Source organism: Prionailurus bengalensis, chromosome C2 (genome assembly GCF_016509475.1).
Source record: "Prionailurus bengalensis isolate Pbe53 chromosome C2, Fcat_Pben_1.1_paternal_pri, whole genome shotgun sequence".
Classification (NCBI taxonomy): Eukaryota; Metazoa; Chordata; class Mammalia; order Carnivora; family Felidae; genus Prionailurus; species Prionailurus bengalensis.
In genome coordinates, this window is record NC_057350.1 from 83,024,880 (window position 1) to 83,045,300 (window position 20,421).

The 20,421-nt window shown below is 36.7% G+C and overlaps 1 protein-coding gene across 9 annotated transcripts in view; it reads right to left on the minus strand.

Annotated features, from left to right (window-relative positions):
• VPS8 (VPS8 subunit of CORVET complex) overlaps window positions 1-20,421 on the minus strand; it is a 254,914-nt gene that overhangs the window by 172,150 nt on the left and 62,343 nt on the right. For all 9 annotated transcript variants that reach the window (XR_006299413.1, XR_006299414.1, XM_043594694.1 and 6 more), the window contains 3 exons: window positions 20,126-20,172; window positions 17,944-18,033; window positions 2,226-2,272 (listed from right to left, as the gene is read on the minus strand). Coding sequence is in view for 7 of the 9 variants with exons in the window: in XM_043594694.1 (XP_043450629.1) it covers window positions 2,226-2,272; window positions 17,944-18,033; window positions 20,126-20,172 (184 nt within the window). In the remaining 2 variants the exon portion in view is untranslated. The remainder of the gene's footprint in view (window positions 1-2,225; window positions 2,273-17,943; window positions 18,034-20,125; window positions 20,173-20,421) is intronic.

Below are 20,421 nucleotides of genomic sequence, written 5' to 3' on the forward strand. Positions count from 1 at the left end.
ATTGGTCGGTATGTCCTACAGAGAAAAAGAAGTGTAATTCCTGCCACAGTAAAAGGATTTTACACTATAAAAGAATTCTTAAGTATGAATTGGAATATACATACACACACACACACACACACACACACACACACACTAGTTCAATTAGTATTACTGCTGGGTATGGATAGGCTTCTATGAATTATGATACTGAAGTAACTAACAGTGATCATAGGGTATTGGTCATAGTACTCAGTCAAAATCAATTCAGAATATGTATTGTGTCTATAATTTGACTCACACAAGAAACAGCATGTGAAAAAGGACTAACTATAAAAACAATGTACTCTACCAGAGGATATTAATATAAAAAGCTTCTGGGGGCCAGACTGAATGTCTGAGTGATGACTCTAGAAGTAGAAGAAGTTACCTGAAATTAGCTGAGTACTACATTATGTTTTGTAAAATTGTATTTGTGTTATGCACAACCTAAGCATTCCTTAAAGCCATCTTAAGGTCACAGATACTTCAGAAATCTGGGAATATAAAGAGAAGTCCCTACAGAGAAATGAAACCAAACATCAAAGAAGATGGCATAAAGAGACAGTGCAGTTTAGGAAGAAAGATGTCATACTGGAATGAAACTACATACATCTTACAATTACCGCTTCAATTTATCCTAGGGAATTGAGTACTTTTAGCCTGACTGTCTATGGCAACTCTAAGAAAAAAATTGCAAAAACCCTACCATTTGAGAGTGATGACACTGAACTATTTTTATATCTAATCCACCTTTAATCACTGCATGTTTGGAATGGAAGGAGATTGAAAGATGACCTAGACACAAAGAATCAAAGTTGATCAACTGGCCTATTTGACCCCATACACAGAATCTTTCTGATGAAAAAGAAAGCCAGTATGGTGAGAAGTAAGCAAGCATAAAAGCATACCATCTAGAACACAAAAGGGAACATTTGACCCAATGCCTAGTATAACAGCCCCACACTTCCTTATACTTATAGCTAATGGACAGCAAATTGTATAAATAATTTAAGTTTTCTAGAAAGCTAAGAGCCGTGATATACTATTCAGGAAATGTACACATATTTCTGGCACTCAGACCTGAGGGAAATTTTTCCTATAGGCCCTCATAGAAGAGAAAATGTGTAACATAAAGCCATGTTTCAACAATACCCCAATCATGAACACAACGTATTTCACTGGATAATTACATATAACACTGTATAGCTAAAACACTGGAATGAACTTAAGTAAACAGAAGCTATAGTTCTTCATGACTTAAAGGTCTGACCTAGCAAATAACTGCCCTCTTGATAACATTCACTGATACATACTTTCTAAAGCATGATGCAGGCTACCTGGATATCAATCCATGCATCAGCTCAGGTTGTACAAGGTTTTGCACTGGGTCCTCAGTTGTTCTCTACCACTCAGAAACAAACTAGTGGTTAAAAGCAAGGACTCAGAAGCCAGACTGCCTGTACTGGAATCCTATCTTCGCTCCTCAAAAGAAGTGCGAGTTAGCTTTGGCAAATTATTTAACGGCTTTCTGCCTCTGGAACCACCTATGTAAAGTGGAGCTGAAAATAATACCTACCTCGCTATTACCAAAATTAGACAAATTAATGTAAAGCGCTTAGAACAATACCTGGCATGGGGGAAGCTATTATTTTAAGTGTGAAAAACTGTGAACTAGCAAAGATGGGTTAATTTAAATGTACTGATTTCTCCTTGACAAAAGGCTCTAAAAACCAACACTCCAGAGGCACTCTGAATTTGAATTTTGCCCTGTTTTGGGTGGTATGTAATACTGTGTTTTAATGCTAGTTCACGAAAGAAGATATATATACATATATCATATATACATATACATATACATATCATACATATACATATACATATATATGTGTATATATATATATGTATATATATATGAAGGACATGAATCATACACTTTTAAGATCTTTTAGTAGGACTACCTTGTTGTTAGCCATGTTTGCCTCCACTATCTGGCCACACAAACACACAGATGATACGCCCACACCACCTATTTTGGAAAAGTTAGTTTTACTGGTAAATGCACTGAAAATTGTTAAAGAATCAAATTTCTGTAAATTAAACTAAAATACATCCAAATTCATAGAATTCACAACAGTAAATTACCATATAAGCAACAGGCACTGTGGGTTCAAAATAATTGGATCTGACAGGCAATGTATACTTACTTTCGCTCTAGCAGCAGGCAGTAATCAACTATGACAGGCACCATGTCCTGAAGAGAAACCATAAAGAAAGCATCACAACTCTGTCCCCTTTGTCCCTTGGTTACATGTAACACATACTCAAAGTGGTCTGCTAAAGACCACTGGTAGAATGTTGGGAGAATATAACTTTATACCGTGCTTTATGCCATATCTTAAAAATGTGAAAACACTTTTACCCAGTAATTCTGTCTGGAAATTTATCCTGAATACATTTGAGAAAAAAAATGTTTAATGCATTAAGGTGTTCACTGTGCAGCCCTATATCAGAAGCAACAGGAGAAGAGGGAGGACAGGAAGAAATTGCAATTAAATACACATACAACACGGGAAAACAGTTAAGTAAATCTGTCTTTTAAATAAAATATTAGGTAGATTTACAAATTTATAGTTTATAATAACATAACAAATATTAGGTGACCCATATGTATTTATCTCCCAACCTTATAAAGAAAATTTGCAAAGGAAAAGAAAAAAGAGAATACATCAAATTGATAATAGAATATAGTTGGTCCTGTTGGTGGCTCAGTTGATTAAGGTTGTGCATATTTTGTCACAAGCCTCCAAACTAGCTATTTCAAGGTTGATTTAACTTCTCGGTTTCATAACATTTTGATTGCTTTAAATTCATCTTGTACAGACTTGTACAACTGAATGGCAACCCATAATTTTGGCCTTTTTCAAGAGAAACAGTCTGAGGGAGAAACAGAACCTTATTATTAGTGGAAACTGTCAAGTAACCAAGCATTAGATTTCAGTAGCACTCTTTCATTTTCTGCTGGCTGCAGGGAAATGGTTTCCTTTAAAAAGAAGGCCTAAATTCTAGGTAGAAAAAAATCCCACCAGGGAAGAAGGCACTATGTGAAGAAGAGAATACTATATGCTAACACGTGTTTGACAAAACAAATAAAACCGAGGAACCCTTATCATTTGAGAGAGGTATCAGAAGGACTTAACAACCTTAAAAGGATTATGGGGCTATCCCTGACCCATCCATTCTGCTTCCTTTAGTCACCAATATTCCTTATAATAAGATTTAAAATCTTATTTAGATTCTTGAAAAACATGAACTAAAATCACAGAGAAGTGTTAAATCATATTAAAATCATGTGAAAAGTGTTAATGCTACAGCAACTGTCAACCCTGCATGAGAGTACAGTGGGCCAAATAATTTGGAGAGAAAAAAAAATCTCCCTAGAAATTCTGGGGGAAAATTTTAATAAACATTCCTTACAGTACACAGCTGAGTTCCTAAGAAAGTGAGGGCAATACTCAAGAGTCGAAAAGTGAAAAGGGAACTGAAAATCAAAGCCATAAGCCCAAAATTGTCACAGAGACTGTCTTACACATTTGTTGGTCTCATCAAAAGCTTGGATTTTAATGCCAGAAAGATTTCTCTAAAAATTTTTAAAGAAAGATTGCCAAAATTAAAGATTATATATAAAAACAATAATAAAAGTGATACATGTTGAATTGATAGTCTTATGTCTATAAGTTGTCATTTTTAGAACACTCCAACAGCATCAAAATATACAGTTTTCTCAAGTATATGGAACATTTACTAAGATAGATAATGTATTTTAGGCCATAAAACAAGTTTCAAATTTAAAAAGATTTAAGTCATACAAATTACGTTCTCTGACCACAATGGAATCAGAAATTAACAAAATAAAGACTGAAGAGATGACATCACTATAGATTCTCCAGATATAAAAAGGGTAATTAAAATGTCATGAGCAACTTTTACCCAGTAAGTTTGACAACTCAGATGAAATGGCCAAATCTCTTTAAAGATAGAAAATACCAGAAACAGAATACATAACCTCCTAAAAATCTCCATTTGTAGTTAAAAACCGTCCTACAAACTCTTTTTAAGTTTTTATTTAAATTCTAGTTAACATATAGTGTAATATTGGTTTCAGTAGAGTTGAGTGATTCATCACTTACATGTAACACCCAATGTTCATCCCAACAAGTGCCCTCCTTAATACCCATCATCCATTTAGCCTATCTCCGGCTCACCTCCCCTCCAGCAACCTTCAGTTTGTTCTCTATAGTTAAGAGTCTCTTATGGTTTGCCTCATTCTTTTCTTTTCCCTTTCCCTATGAAATGTTTTGTTTCTTAAATTGCAAATATGAGTGAAATCATATGGTATTTATTTTTCTCTGACTTATGTCACTTACCATACAGTCTATCTCTATCCACAGTGTTGTAAATGGCAAGATTTCATTCTTTTTGATGCCTGAGTAAGATTCTATTACACACACACAGACATACACACACTTCCTTTTTGGGCTCCGTCCATAGTTTGACTATTGTTGATAATGCTGCTATAAATATGGGGTGCGTGTGCCCCTTCGAAATATTTTTCTATCCTTTGGATAATACATAAGAGTGAACATAAATGTCCTTATAAAAAAAGTCATGTGGTTATACATGTATACATGTATACATGTATACATGATGTATAACCACATGACTTTCTCCCAGGTATGCCAGGTTGGTTTCAAAAACCAATCAACATAATTCACCATATTAACAAATAAAAAAGTAAACTATATGACCGTCTCTACAAAGAAAAACAATTTGACAAAAGCCAACAACATTTATATTTCTTAGGATATTAAGAATAGAAATTCCTCAACCTGATAATGAGCATCTTTGAAAAACTACAGCTATCATCATATTTATAAATCAAAGACTGATGCTTTCCCACTAACACCGGGAACAAGACAAAGATGTCAATTTTCAAAATTTCTATTCAACATTAATACTGGAGGTAATACTGGAGCCAGTGTAATAAGGCAAGAAAGAGAAATAAAAGACTGCCAGATTGGAAAAGAATAAATAATTCTGTCTTTATTTGTGGACAACATGATTATCTTTGTAGAAAATCTGGTGGAATATACAAAAAAAATATTAGAATAAACAAGTTTAGCAAGGTTGCAAGATGGAAGATCAAAGTACTAAAATCACTTGCATTTCTATATACTAGAAACAAGCTGAAACAGAAGTAAAAAAAAAAAAAAATACCATTAGCGTCAAAAAAAAAATATTATGCAACTACCAAAATGGAAAAAAAAAAAAAGACATTCTTTGTGAACCAGCATAAAAAGATTTCCAAGATATATTAAGCAGGAAAACAATACAAAATCACAAGGAAAAAATTTGTGTTAAAGAAGGAAAAAAATATGAATGTGTGGGTGGTTACAACTATGTACATTTGCTTGTATTTATGTAAAGAAAATCTGGAAATCTACATGAAAATTAGTAACAATGGTGAGAGGCAGGTGGAATCTGGGCAGATGGCATCAAGGTGGCAGACTTTTCATTGTATACATTTTTATACTTTGCAATTAAAAAAAAAATTTTAATATTTATTTTGAGCCAGAAAAGAAAGAGTGAGTAGGGGAGGGGCGGAGAGAGAGCCCCAAGCAGGCTTCGCACTGTCAGTGCAGAGCCCGATGTGGGGTTCGATCTCATGAACTGTGGGATCATGACCTGAGGTGAGGTCAAGAGTCAGACACTTAACTGACTGAGCCACCCAGGCACCCTATACTTTCTGATTTTTAAATTATACAAATATATAACTAATACAAAAAATTGAATGACACAGGTAATACACCTATGTATAGTCGACCTCAACACTACAGAAATAACTGGCTAGAACATTAAGAGGACACACACAAATATGTATAAGTCATATTTATGTAAACTGTATTTATATAAAGCATCTACTGTAGACCAGGGCCATTGCTAGGTGTTAATGATACAGATTTAACAAAACAGACATACATTATAGTCTGGTACAAAGATTTTTAAAAAGTAACAACGAGGGATGATGAAAGTTATGAGAAGGGAAATACGAAATGCCAGGGGAATGTTAGTTAGGAAGGAGGCCTAACTAACCTAAGTCTGCCTTCCTTGGAATGGGATGTTTAAGTGAATACCTGACAGACAGCAGTGACCAAGCCAACTACGGGGATGAACGCGCCATCCAGTGAGAGGGAACAGTAACTTGCAGGAGTCCAGACATAGGAGACAGCAGAGAACCTTGGGGATTGAGAGAGACAGTACGACTAGAGCATGGAAAGAGAAGGCTGGCAGTAGATGCGAAGGGGCATGTGCAAGATTCTGGACTTTATTCTAACATAATGGAAAACCACTGAAGGGGTTTTAAGCAGAGAAGATTAAAAATTTAAGAATTGGGGCAGTTTTACAAGTGGTTTAGAGTCTCAGAATACATGTGTAGACTTTAATTACTTCTTTGCAAGTCTCTACTATATGCCACTCGCCAACTTCCATTCCCTGCAGCACTTCTTAGTTCTCTTGGTCTAACCTCTCTCCAATTCCAAATTTCTGTTCACTCCCTTCTCTTTCTTTATCCAACGAACTTTGCAATGCCTTGAAAAGCGTACACATAGGAGACTCCCACTTCTAGGGAGGTGGACCAGACATATTTTTCCCTATCTCTCCTACTAATATAACTAAAATCCCTGGACAATATATACAACACAAACCTAAGACTCTGAAAGGTGGAAGAAGATGGCGGACCTACCAGGGATCTCAGGACCTGAGGAACAACACAGTGGTGAGCTTTCCGGTTCCCTTTTATCATATATCCCAGACTTGGAAGTGAAGAAGACTGGCAAGATGGAAATGCCCAGGCACACATATAGAAAAAGGCTCAACGAAAGCTACTCTCTCTAGCCAAAAAACCAGAAAAGAAAGAATCTAGCGGGGGGGGGAAAAAAAAACAAAACCAACCAACAACCCTTGTAACAGTATCTGCTCTATTCTGGTCAAACACCACAGAAAAAAAACTGTGCCCCCACACCCACTGTGATGCATAGTTTTATGTATCAAGTTGGCTGGACCACAAGGTGCCTAAATATTTGGTCAAACATTATTCTGCTGTGTCTGATGTGTCATGTTTTTAAATGAGATTAACATATGAGTCAGATTCAGTAAAGCAGATTGCCCTCCCTAATGCAGAAGGAAACATCTGTTCTTCTTGGGTCTCAAGCCTGCCAGCTTTCAAGCTGCAACTACATCACTGGCTCTCCTGGTTCTGAGGCCTTCAGAGTTGGACTGGAACTACACATTAGCTCTCCCAGGGCTCCAACTTGCCAAATAAAGATACTGGGACTTCTCAGCCTCCCAAATCCAGTGAGCTAGCTCCTTATAATCTCTTTATTTATATATTTATAGTTATGTTTTATGGTTGAGGCAAAAATTGTAATACTGTGTGATGTGGTTCTATATACACATAAAGAGAGAAAGAGAGAGGGAGCGGGGGAGACATGTCTATACCCCCTAATGGTTCTGTCTCTCTGGAAAACCTTGACTAATATACTCACCCATGCCAGCCAAAGCTGTGTGGAAAACCTAGATTTCTACTCTCCACAGCACATAACAAGGTATCACAGTCCTCCCTCTGCTGAGCAGGGTGTTATCAGAGAAGTCTATGAAAGTTGGGACTTCCAGTTCTAAGAGTGCAGTAACAAACCCCTACTCCTCCCACATGGAGATTGCTACTGGAATTCATGTAATGGGGCCCAATGGAGTGGTGTCAGAGGAGACTTACAAAATAATTAGAATTTTCAGCAATGCCCAATCCAGCAGTAGTGAAGCTACTCTCACCATGTGTCAATGGAGGCCACATGGGGAGCAGTACTGAGACATTCCCATCCCTAACTAGTTAGTGAAGTACCAGAGAAGGCCTAGTAAGGGGCAGGAACCCCCATCTCTGTCCAGCAGTGAGGATGAGCACCCTCTATCAGGTATTAATGGAAGTTGAGTGGGGAACCTATACTTTTGCCCCCACCTAACAGTAAGAAGGTAGGACCCCTTCCCTTACCAGAGCAGTACCAGAAGAAAGCAGCTAAAACAGAAAGTTTAAATAAGATTTGGAGTCTCACAGTAAGATCTGGACATCCACAATGTCTAGATTTCAAAAGGAAATCATAAATCATACCAAGAACCAAAAAGATCTCAAACTGAATTAAAAAGCAGTAATCAATAGATGCCAACACTAAAATGACAGAGATGTCAGAATGATCTAACAATGATTTTTAAAACAGCCATGATAAAGTTGTCTCAATAAGTAACTGAAATCTTGAAACAAATGAAAATATACAAAGTTTCATCACAGAAATAGAAAAAGATATAAAGAATAACCAAATGAAAATTTTAGAACTGAAAAATACAGTAACCGAATGTTTAAAAAACTCTAAGGACTCAACAACAGAATAGATGGTTCAGAGGGAAAAAAAAAAATGAATGAACAGGAAGAAAGGAACAAACAACAGAAATTTCCAATCTGAAGGAGAAAACAGGCTGAAAAAAAAAAAATGGGACACTCAGGGACTTGTGGGGCTAGAACAAAAGACCTAATGTATCATAAGAGTCTCAGGAGAAAAGATAGAAGGTAGAACTCAAAAAGTCCTCAAAGACACAATGGCCAAAAATATCCCAAATTTGGCAGAAGACACAAACACACAGATTTATGCAAATATTACAAATGTAAAGGAATCCACACCAAATACATTTTCAAACTTCTGAAAACTAAAGACCAAAAAAAACCCCAGAAATCTTCAAAGTGGCAGGAAAGAAATGACACCTTAGCTATAGGGAAAAACAATTTGAATGACTGGGTTTCTCATCAGAAACCATGGAGGCCAAGGCAAGTGGCAGAGCCGTATTTTTCAAGTGCTGAAAGTAAGTAACTGTCAACCTGGAATACTAAATTCATTGGAATATCCTTGAAGAATGAAGGGGCAATCAAGACATTCTATGATGAAAAGACTCTACTGCCAGCAAAACTATCCCCGAAGAATGGATAATGAAGGTTTTCTAATCAGAAAGGAAACAAAAGAGTAGACACCCTGGAACACTGAAAGAAGATGATAAGCAAAAATAAAGGGTAAAAGTTAATAGGCTTTCCTTGTCTTAAGTTTTCTTAGGTTTTATGGTTGAAGTAAAATTACAGTACTGTGTGATGCGGTTCTAAATGAAGATTAGGAAGGGAATACAACTCAGAAATAAAAAGCAGCAAACTACTGACAAATGCAACAACCTAGATGAATTATCAGGGAATTATGCTGAGTTAAAAAAAAAAAAAAAAAAAAGCCGATCCCAAAAGCCTACATACTATATAACTCCATTTACATGACATTCCTGAAATGACAAAATCATAGAAATGGGAATAATTAATGGTTGGCAGGGCCTAAAGAGGGGATAAGGATGGGAGGAAAGAAGGTGTGGCTATAAAAGGGCAAAATGAGGGATCCTTGTGGTGATGGAAATGTTCTGTATCTTCACTGTATTGGTCAAAATCCTGGTTATACAGTTGTAATACAGTTTTACAAGATGTTCCCGCTGGAGAAAACGGAGTTGAAGGTACTTGGGATCTCTTTGTATTTCTTACAATTGAATGTAAATCTACAATTATCCCCAAACAAACAAAACTAATTAAAAGAAAAAAGAAAGAGGATACACATAGTTCTCATGCCTGCCCCTAGCTGTTCTCAACTCACTTAGAGCTAAATCACTCAAGATAATGCTTTCAATCTAGCTTCCTAAAGAAACCAGGTCCTTATCAATTTTGAACATTTGTAACTATAAACAAGATAAAATACTACTTAAAGCCAAATCTATTTCCATATATTAAACCTTCCTTTCCAGAATCTAATTATGGAGAGACAAGGCAGGTTGTCCAGTGTATTATCCCTGGTGGCAATCTCCTAGACACCTGAAAATAAGTTAGGTGGGACTAGTAAGATCTCTACCTCCCAACTGCAAGGACTAAGCGCAGACTCAACTTTGCACAGGATCTGTAGGCAAAACTGGGCAGAGGACATTCCAGGACTAGTCTACAATCACCTTAAGCAGTTGCTGCCCAAGATGATCACCCCGCTTAACCCATTTAGAAGGCTGCTCTCACAAGAGCCCTAAAAGAAAGGAGAGCGGAAAAGGACAGGTCCCTCTCTTGAAGCAAAACCTTCAGACCATCCAGCCAGACCTGGTCTGGAGAGACACATGCCTCTCCACAGGATATTAAGAGATCAAGGGCCTACATGCAAACTTCTGATCCTTCTGCCATTAAGTACAGCCTGTGCTATACGCTGCTTATGGCTATGTGCCTGAAGTCTTTCAGTGCAAACACAGTGAACCAATACCTGCTTTAAGAATATTCCTCTTAGTCTCAAAAACTTGCAGAATGTCTCTAAAAAAAATGCCTGAATTTTTGGTCTCCAAAATTAAAATCAAAAAAAGAAAAAGCAATTATTTCTCTAATCTCTTCTTCAATGCACAGTCCTATCAACTGGCCTAGGTGAACTGCTTCTCTTGTTAGATATTTGTATAAATTTAAAATTAAAGAAGCAATATAGATATGGGAATAAAACACTGAACTGACAGAAAATCTATATTTAAGCCTGTCAATTGTCTGAATGAGTGAATAGATCATTTTATTGCACTGTGACTATCTTACCATCTGTCAACTGAAGATATAATCTCTGGCTTTCCCTCTTTCATAAGGATGACGTGAGAAGAAATGAGCAGACACATTCCTTTGCTTTTTGGAACAACAGCATTAATTCTCATAATTTATATTCTAGAAGTCAATCAGGCAATGAAAACTGCATTATTTGAAAATGATTCAAAATTTTAACAAACCCTACAATGAATACATACATATTCATATATATGTATACATATATGTATATGTGTATGTATATGTATATGTATGCACACACATACACACACACACACCAAAGTACATAAACATTGCTATACACAGATCAATAGATCTTTCTCTGTGGGCTATCAAAACTAGGCAGCTGTATTCCTGTATTAGTACACAGACACCATGAGTAGCTATGTAGATACAGGTATTTCTCTGTATGTGTATGTGTATATTTGTACTTTTCCTTTTTTTTTCCTCACAGGTATGACAAAAAAATAATCTTCTAGGAAAGACTTGACTCCCCAGAACCAACATTCTAATCAAGCCTCAGGAATAAGGTGATGTACTAGACACCAATACTTATTATTCACATCATCTCAGGGAAACATGAATTAGGCAAAGAAGGCTCCTATTGCTTCATTCTGTGTTTAGCTTTTAGAGTCTGTCCACTATTTGGCATGAACTCCTAATACAAAAACATATGGCAACAGCTGCTATAACAATGGCCTTGAATGATCTGCAGCTCATGGAGGTGGAAATGAAGCAGAAAGGAGAGTGAGAACAATTAATGTAGGGCTTTACTTTTAAGAGCTTTTAAAATTATATTATTTTTCAAATTATTTTAGCTTGATTTATATTATTAAAATTCCCCATGTTTATTTATACCTCTACCTATTACATAAACAAACATGACTATAATAAGATAAAATACTCCAAAATACATGAAACTGCTTCCATAGTTAACTGACCAGCTTCTGAGTTTAGAACGGTTAGTAGAGAATTCTGATAGGAGAAAAGACAACAGGACAGTTTCAAGAAGTCGTTAACTGTTGAATGCTATGGAGGACCAATAAGATGAAGAATAAAATGGTCCACAATCATTCAAATACGATTACCGTGATCATACTAAAATGAATTCATTTTGTATTTTTTTATACATTTCAATATCTTCCTAAAATTTATATATTACTTAGTCCTCTCTGTTTCAAAGTGAGCCAGTTAACAACATATTGGTCTGAGAGTATCAAAGAACGAAATGTGCATGAAACCTAAGCAGACTGTAGGCTCAAAGCTCCTTGTGCCAGACAGCCTGGGTGCCTACTGTGATTCTGTTTATTGGTTGTATGACATAAGGCAAGTTATTCAACCCTCTGTGTGTCTGTGTACACATGCAAACATTTGTAAAATGGAGATAAATAATAACTACTCCTCAAGTATATTATGAAGATTAAATAAGATACTTGCCAGGCACACAGCACATAATAATATTTGTCATGATTATGAACATCTGTGTGATTGTACTGAGTTCTATTCTCAGTTCAAACCTTCCAGAGTTAGATTTAAACATATGCCCAAGGGGCACCTGGCTGGCTCAGTTGGTAGAGTATGGGACACTTGACCTCAGGGTCATGAGTTCAAGCCCCATGATGGGCATGGAGACTACTTAAAAACAAACCAAAAAAACTACATATGCCCAAGACAAGCACTATATACAACACAAACACATATTTAAAAAAAAAAAAATCCATCAAGAAATATTTCTCAGATTGAAGGGCACTAAACCAGATGCTGGGAAAACAGTGGTGGCTCTAATTCCTTTTAATCCAACTAGTTACTATACAAATATAGTTAAAGGTTCAAATCTTTTCTCAGATAAATAAAAGCCACAGCCTATCAAAAAGTTACTGTGAGATCCAAAAGTTACTTTCTATAGTTAAGAAAGGATAAAATATTGATTGATCTTTGGAGAAAATAAAAAATATTGAATGGTATTATATATCCTGACTCTAAGGAAAAGGTGAGGCTCTTCATCAAAGGTAAAAATTAAAATTGAGGCAGCAAGCATGAGTGCCACCTGCTGGTAAAATAGAAATTCTCAGTATTTTGACTGAAATAGAAACCAGTTGTACTAGAAATTTCAACTCACTAGATTAGAGGTCATCTGTTTCCAACAATCATTTCTTCACACTGATACAGAACATCAGCTCTTCCTGCCTGACAAAGAACGTCTTTAGTCAGCTGGTCTTCCTCCATTTCAATAAATTCAACAGTAGGAGGCACATAAATCCAAGAGCATTTTTACATTATCCCTGGGTAATTTCAGACTGAAATACACATCCTAATTTCCACCCACTTATACTAGCCCTCCTTTTGCTGCAATACAGTAAACCCCTATTTCACAGCCCATCATCAACTGAAGGCAGACATGTTTCCACTTACTCCTCAGATTAAACAACCCCACTATATTTTTTTCAGTCATTTTTTAAATCTCCCACCATCCTGGTTGTGGATGTAGCTTAATCTGTCAGTAGTCCATAAATACCTCAGAGCTTTTATTTCCAACCAATAGCTCAATGGAACTATTCCTTACCTTTATCTTGGGCCTTAACACACTATTAACTCATACTAAGTTTGTGGTCAACTGAAATCTTATCCAGCTAGATCTTCCCAAACCAGTATTCATGTACTTAAATTATTTGGATCTAATGCAGTCTTGATGTTCATCCTTGTTGAATTTTATCTCATGACAATTTGGTTCCATTTTGTCAAGATCATTTTGAACTCAGACTCCTGGTGCCACCCACCTATATTTGACAAGTCACTCACTAAATCGTCACCCCAAATCAATTATAAAAGATTGCACAAGGGGGAGCCTGGGTGGCTCGGTCGGTTAAGCGTTCGACTTCGACTCAGGTCATGATCTCACAGTCCGTGAGTTCGAGCCCCATGTCAGGCTCTGTGCTGACAGCTCAGAGCCTGGAGCCTGCTTCAGATTCTGTGTCTCCCTCTCTCTCTGCCCCTCCCCTGTTCATGCTCTGTCTGTCTCTGTTTCAAAAATAAATAAACGTTAAAAAAAATTAATAAAAAAAATTGCACAGGAAAGAGCCCTAACATGTAATTAATACCAAGCCACCAAAGAATACTCTTTGGGTAGGTATGTTTATCTAGCTACAAATCTACTTACTATTTACTTATCTATTTACTACTCATCAATCTATTTCAGCCATTAGGATAATGGAAAATTTAGACAAATGCTTTAATGAAATCAAGACATTATGTAATAGGCATTCCATGGATATGCTGTCCTCAAATTCCTTTCAAAACGGCAATTTATGAGTTTAACGTGGTCAATTTCAAGCAAGCTCACAGAAAACATTCATACACCACACTGGAACTATCAGTGGATAATTTCTTAAGTCCACTCTTCCTTTAAAAAAAACTCTAGGGGCGCCTGGGTGGTGCAGTTGGTTAAGCGTCCGACTTCAGCTCAGGTCACGATCTCGCGGTCCGTGAGTTCGAGCCCCGCGTGGGGCTCTGGGCTGATGGCTCGGAGCCTGGAGCCTGTTTCTGATTCTGTGTCTCCCTCTCTCTCTGCCCCTCCCCCATTCATGCTCTGTCTCTCTCTGTCTCAAAAATAAATAAACGTTAAAAAAAAAAAAAATTAAAAAAAAAAAACTCTAAGAGCCAACTTATTTAATTATTTCATGACTGACTAATTAAGATCAAACACTTAAAATGGCAGATTCACAGCCAACCATACATGGATTTCACTCATCCTAATGGGCTGAAGATCATCTTTTTCAGAAGAAAATTGTCCTCCTGAGTGAAATAAATTGTGTCTCCTCTGCTGAGGCATCCATGCTTAATTGAATATGCTTTATTTAAAAAAAAAACCGATCCAAGGTTACTTAAAAATTATGAACAATGACACAGACTGTTCAAGCAGTATCCTGGGTTATAATTCTACTGAGTTTTGAGTTTAAACAATCATTATGCAACTAACTATATATCACATATGCTGGGCTTCAGCTTTTTAATATATTTTTAACTAGATTTTTCCACTTTAAAGACCATTCTCTTTGCTCATGAAAATGGGAGCAAAATAAGAAGTGTGCTTCTTCAGTACAGTATAGCAATCCAGATGTGGACCCTGAAGCCCAACTTCCTGAATTCTAATCCCAGTTCTATCATTTATGAACTGTGTAACCTGGAACAGGTTACTTAACCTCTCTGTGCCTCAGTCTCATCTATACATATGAATAATAACAGGACTCATCTTAGACAGTTATGAAAGAATTAAATGAGTTAATATATGTAAAGCATTATTAACAGTGCCTGCCACACAGTAAGCATTAAATGGCTTAGATGTCTGCTGTCATTCTCATCCTTGATCATCTGTTAACATCACCCCTTTCTCACCGATCTTTTCCTTGCACTTGTTCTGAAAATAACCATACAGAACACTAGTTAGGTAAGAGCTGGGCTTTGAAGTCACAAAGGCCTGGATTGGAGTACAGACCCCAACACTTACTAGCAATGTTACCTTGGAAAATCACCTAATTTCTCCCAACCTAACTTTCCTCACCTATGCATTGGGATTAAAAACAGTATCTATCCCCATGGGGTTGCTGTGAGAATTAAATAAAAATTAAATACAAAAAACTTTACACAGTGCTTGGCATGTAGAATATACTCAGTGAATCTTGGTCACAATCCCTTATTCTGTAACCCTTAGCATGTTAGTAGGCACAATCCAGGTACTATTTTCCTTTCTGACAGTCTTACAGGTTCATGCTGCTTTTTACATAGATCTTTGATTATCTGCCTCTCTCCATCTTTTGTAGCTGTTCTGTGCTTTGTAGACAGATACTTCTCTCAACATTCGTCCCCATTTCCATTCTCTTTGAATTTTTGTGGTTATTATGTCAAAATTTAAGAATTTCCTGTTCTTTGTGAATCCATTTGTATTTTGAGGCCTATAACCATGAGACTGTGCCCATAGTTTTCTTCTGAAACATGTACTTTCTCACAGGATTCAAGCTGAGCTTATTTTGCAACATTATTACAATCTTTAAAATAAAGTGGTATTTTTTTTCCCTTGGGAGTCTATCTACTCTATTCCCCCAATTACTGGTAAAAAGTAAATCCAGAATAATGGTTCACCATTGTTTCCTTCAGCTTCTATGAGACTAAATCATTAATAAATAAAAAAATTTGAGGAGATATTCTTTTAGCAGAATAAAACTTCCAACATATATCTAGAAGTTGAACAACACATTACTACTACAGTTTGCTTCTCTGTAAATTTTATAAACTGCATTAGAAGCAATCATCTATAGGGGCGCCTGGGTGGCTGAGTGGTTTCAGCATCCACCTCTTGATTTCAGCTCAGGTCATGATCTCATGGTTTGTGAGATCAACCCCCGTGTTGGGCTCTGTGCGGAAAGCACAGAGCCTGCTTGGGATTCTCTCTCTCTGCCCTCCCTCACTCAGGCTCTTGAAATTAAAAAAAAAAAAGAAAAGAAAAGAAAAAGAAAAGAAACAATCATCTATAGTCCCTGTCATGCCAAGATTCTTTCATATTTCTCCACCAGAACATCACTTTTTTTCCTTTCTTTTATAGCTCTCTGCCATATCCTTCCCCAGCACTGTGGTTTCTGTATCACACATACACACACCCCTCATTAGCCCCTCCCAGTGTTCCCTATGGTTTTTTCTTTTTTTTTCAACAAGGTGTACCTTTCAATAGCCAGAGTTCTTTCATAAGTACCATCTCATCACTTCAAGGTAATAGTCATCCCCTCGTTAAAATACTGTATTCTATTTACACTGCAATGGTATACAAAATTTATATACAAGATATTGCTGCCAAACAGTATTGTCCCCATGTGCTTTCTTTTTGCCGTACGCCTTCCTCTTAAGTTATCTTTTTCCGTAATTTTATAGGGGCTCATTTCTCTATTTTATTGATAAATGTAATGAGCTTGCAGTCAAATAGTAATAAAAGTTACCCTGCCAGAAGCCCACTACTATGACATTAAAGAGTACAGCTCAGGAAACCAAATCCTTCCCTCATACCTTCCATCTCTAGCCTTGTCTTCCAAAGTTACTAGCATCAAATGGAGACATGGAAATAGATAAGCTGTGCCTGCTCTTTAGAACTTCAAAACCCTTAGATGTCTTTTAAATGTTTCCATTAATGTAAACAAGAAAAATAACCTTGACTGGAGTGCAAACTTCAAGACAGCGAGGACCATGTCTATTTTACAAACTGTATGTCCAGTGCCTAGTACATGTAAGACCAGGAGGTGCACACTTTGGCCCATGGACCAAGTCCTGCCCACAGCCTGTTTCTGAATGGCTCATAGCTAAGAATGGTTTTTACATTTTTTAAGCGTTGTTTAAAAGAAAGAAGAAAGAAAGAAAACAAAGAGGAACATATGACACAGACCATATGCTCCCCACAAAGCCTAAATTTGCCCATCATGGCCCTTCTTAGAAAATGTTCGCTGACTCCTGTATTAGACCCTCCAATATTTGTTACAAGTGAAGGCAGGGAAGGGAGAGGTGAGGGAGCTCTAAAAAATGGAGAAGGACAAACAGAAATTTGCAATAAATATAACTGGTGATCACTATAAACAGTAAAACTCGCATAACAAAAATTGTACATGTCTTTAAACTGTTCCTTGACTTCCATTTTCAATGAGTCCCAGAAGAAACTAAAGATCTTTCACCTGCATGTTTTAGAGATCTTTTTGTTTTGTTTTGTTTTGTTTTTTAGGTAACCAAGCTGTTGCTGATTCACAGGTGCTCCTAGGAGAACTAAATTTAAACCTTGGTGGTACACCTCTTCTCCAACTAGCCTAGTTAACATAAATGTTAGTCATCAGCCAGGTGTCAGCCACTGGGAGGTGTCAGTTCATAGGTATATACCTATAGGTATATATGAGGTATATACCCTCATGTACACATCCTTGCCATCCACAAGGCACTAGAGCTAAGCATCAACACTCCACATTGTACCACCTATCCCCATGTTACCTATTACTTCAAACTTTCATTATTTAGAATGCTCCAAAAGCCCTGCAATAAAGTTTTGAATGCTGAAAATGTTTAACCAAAACATGAAAGCCCTATTCTCAAGTAATATAAAAGAGCAGTATTAGACCTATTCATAGCAATGTCTATTAGAAGCACATGCAAAGGTGTACCTGAAAATGCTGCTCCATCACTTGGATTTTTCCCTGGTCTGGACACTTTTTCAGAGCTCGATCTGCATAGTGGAATAGGATTTCTACCATCTGTAAGGAAAACAGCCTTGTATAGAAAATCAAACTATATCTCTAAAATTTTTCAATACTTAATATATGTAGGCCCTCCTAAATAATACAGAATTGAGTTTTATTAAAGATACAACTTTAAAAAAATTTTTTTTTCATGTTTTTATTTATTTTTGAGATAGATAGAGACAGAGCACAAGCAGGGGAGGGGCAGACAGAGAGGGAGACACAGAATCTGAAGCAGGCTCCAGGCTTTGAGCTGTCAGCACAGAGCCCAACGCAGGGCTCAAACTCACGGACTGTGAGATCATGACCTGAGCTGAAGTTGGACACCCAACCGACTGAACCACCCAGGCACCCCAAAGATATAACAAAATTAAAAAAAAAAAAAAATATATATATATATATATGTATAAACATATAATTACATGTTTTATATATATATATATATATACATATATAAAATTTAAAAAATTCAATGGCAGTTTTTAACAGTCTCTTATGCTTTGGCTCTCTCCCACTCTAAACTTTTTTTTTTTTTCCTTCCCCTCCCCCACGGGTTTCTGTTAAGTTTCTCAGGATCCACATAAGAGTGAAAACATATGGTATCTGTCTTTCTCTGTATGGCTTATTTCACTTAGCATCACACTCTCCAGTTACATCCACGTTGCTACAAAGGGCCATATTTCATTCTTTCTCATTGCCACGTAGTACTCCATTGTGTATATAAACCACAATTTCTTTCTCCATTCATCAGTTGATGGACATTTAGGCTCTTTCCATAATTTGGCTATTGTTGAGAGTGCTGCTATAAACATTGGGGTACAAGTGCCCCTATGCATCAGTACTCCTGTATCCCTTGGGTAAATTCCTAGCAGTGCTATTGCTGGGTCATAGGGTAGGTCTATTTTTAATTTTCTGAGGAACCTCCACACTGTTTTCCAGAGTGGCTGCACCACTTTGCATTCATTTGACAATAAATTTCATATATTGAAAAAAAAAAATTCAGTGGCTTTATTTCCCAATATTTTTTTTTAATTTTTTTTTTCAACGTTTATTTATTTTTGGGACAGAGAGAGACAGAGCATGAACGGGGGAGGGGCAGAGAGAGAGGGAGACACAGAATCGGAAACAGGCTCCAGGCTCTGAGCCATCAGCCCAGAGCCCGACGCGGGGCTCGAACTCACGGACCGCGAGATCGTGACCTGGCTGAAGTCGGACGCTTAACCGACTGCGCCACCCAGGCGCCCCAATTTCCCAATATTTTTAACCTCCGACTAATTTCTTGCAGCCTCAGAGCTAGTACTGATTTGCTAATCTCCAGGTTCTAGACTCAGTAGTACCTCTGTTGCTCAGGAAATGAAAAATCGAAGTTAAGGTCTTCAGAAAGCTCTGCTGTAGGTCTTTGCCTCGAGAACACAGACAGAACATAAATTCCTAAAGTATTTTAGCTAATACTGAGACAATTAATCATTCATGAGTCTGAAGAGTGACCAATTTCTATTCATGTTTTCTATATGCTTACACTTATTTTGGAATGTAATTTTTACCAATGCACTTGCACAATAAAAACAGAGACGAATGACTATAATAAATGAATTTAAATTCAACCAGGTCTAGATTAGGAAAACAAAGTCAATATTAAACATTGGCATTAATCATATTATGCTAATTAATAATAATAAAATCAGCCATCTCTGTTACCTCAGGCAACACAAACACTTGCATGTGTAGTATTTCTCATAATTACTTATCTGTTCATAAAAACTAACAATTGTCAACTTTCTATAGGCTATATATAATCAGACTCATAAATAATCCAGATCCCTGAGTTTTTCCGTCCTCCTTTCTGCTGTCCTTTGGCTCTTTTTTTTGTTTTGTTTTGTTTTACAATTTTATCATCGTCATAAGGGAGTGAGCAAGGGAAAAAAAGAAAGGTGGTAAGAAGAAAGTTTAAAAGAATTCAAGATGACACCAGGGAATTATACACTTGTTTTTTTACACACTCTCTCCTTGACTGTAGCCATTTACCTAATCATGCCCCAAAATTATTAGCTGATACCAAAGGCAAATCTGTATTGTACCCTAGTAAAGCCCCTACTAAAATACTCACCCGATCTGCAACAACAGCCTTTCGCTTACTGGCATCCCCTGATAATCCTGCAGAGAAGCAAAATTCAGCATAAAAACAAAATCCATAATGTGCTAACAAAAGACATAATTATAACAATCCTTAGATATCAAAGTATTGGCTAATATGCCATAGTAAGAGCATCTCACATCTATTGGATCAGATAACCTATCAACGTACTTTCTTTTTATTCCAACTATAAATTCTCCTTATGAAATTAAAGGATTTTAAAAGCAATATTTAAAATTCTATCCCCTGTATTTGTCATTAACCTTTTT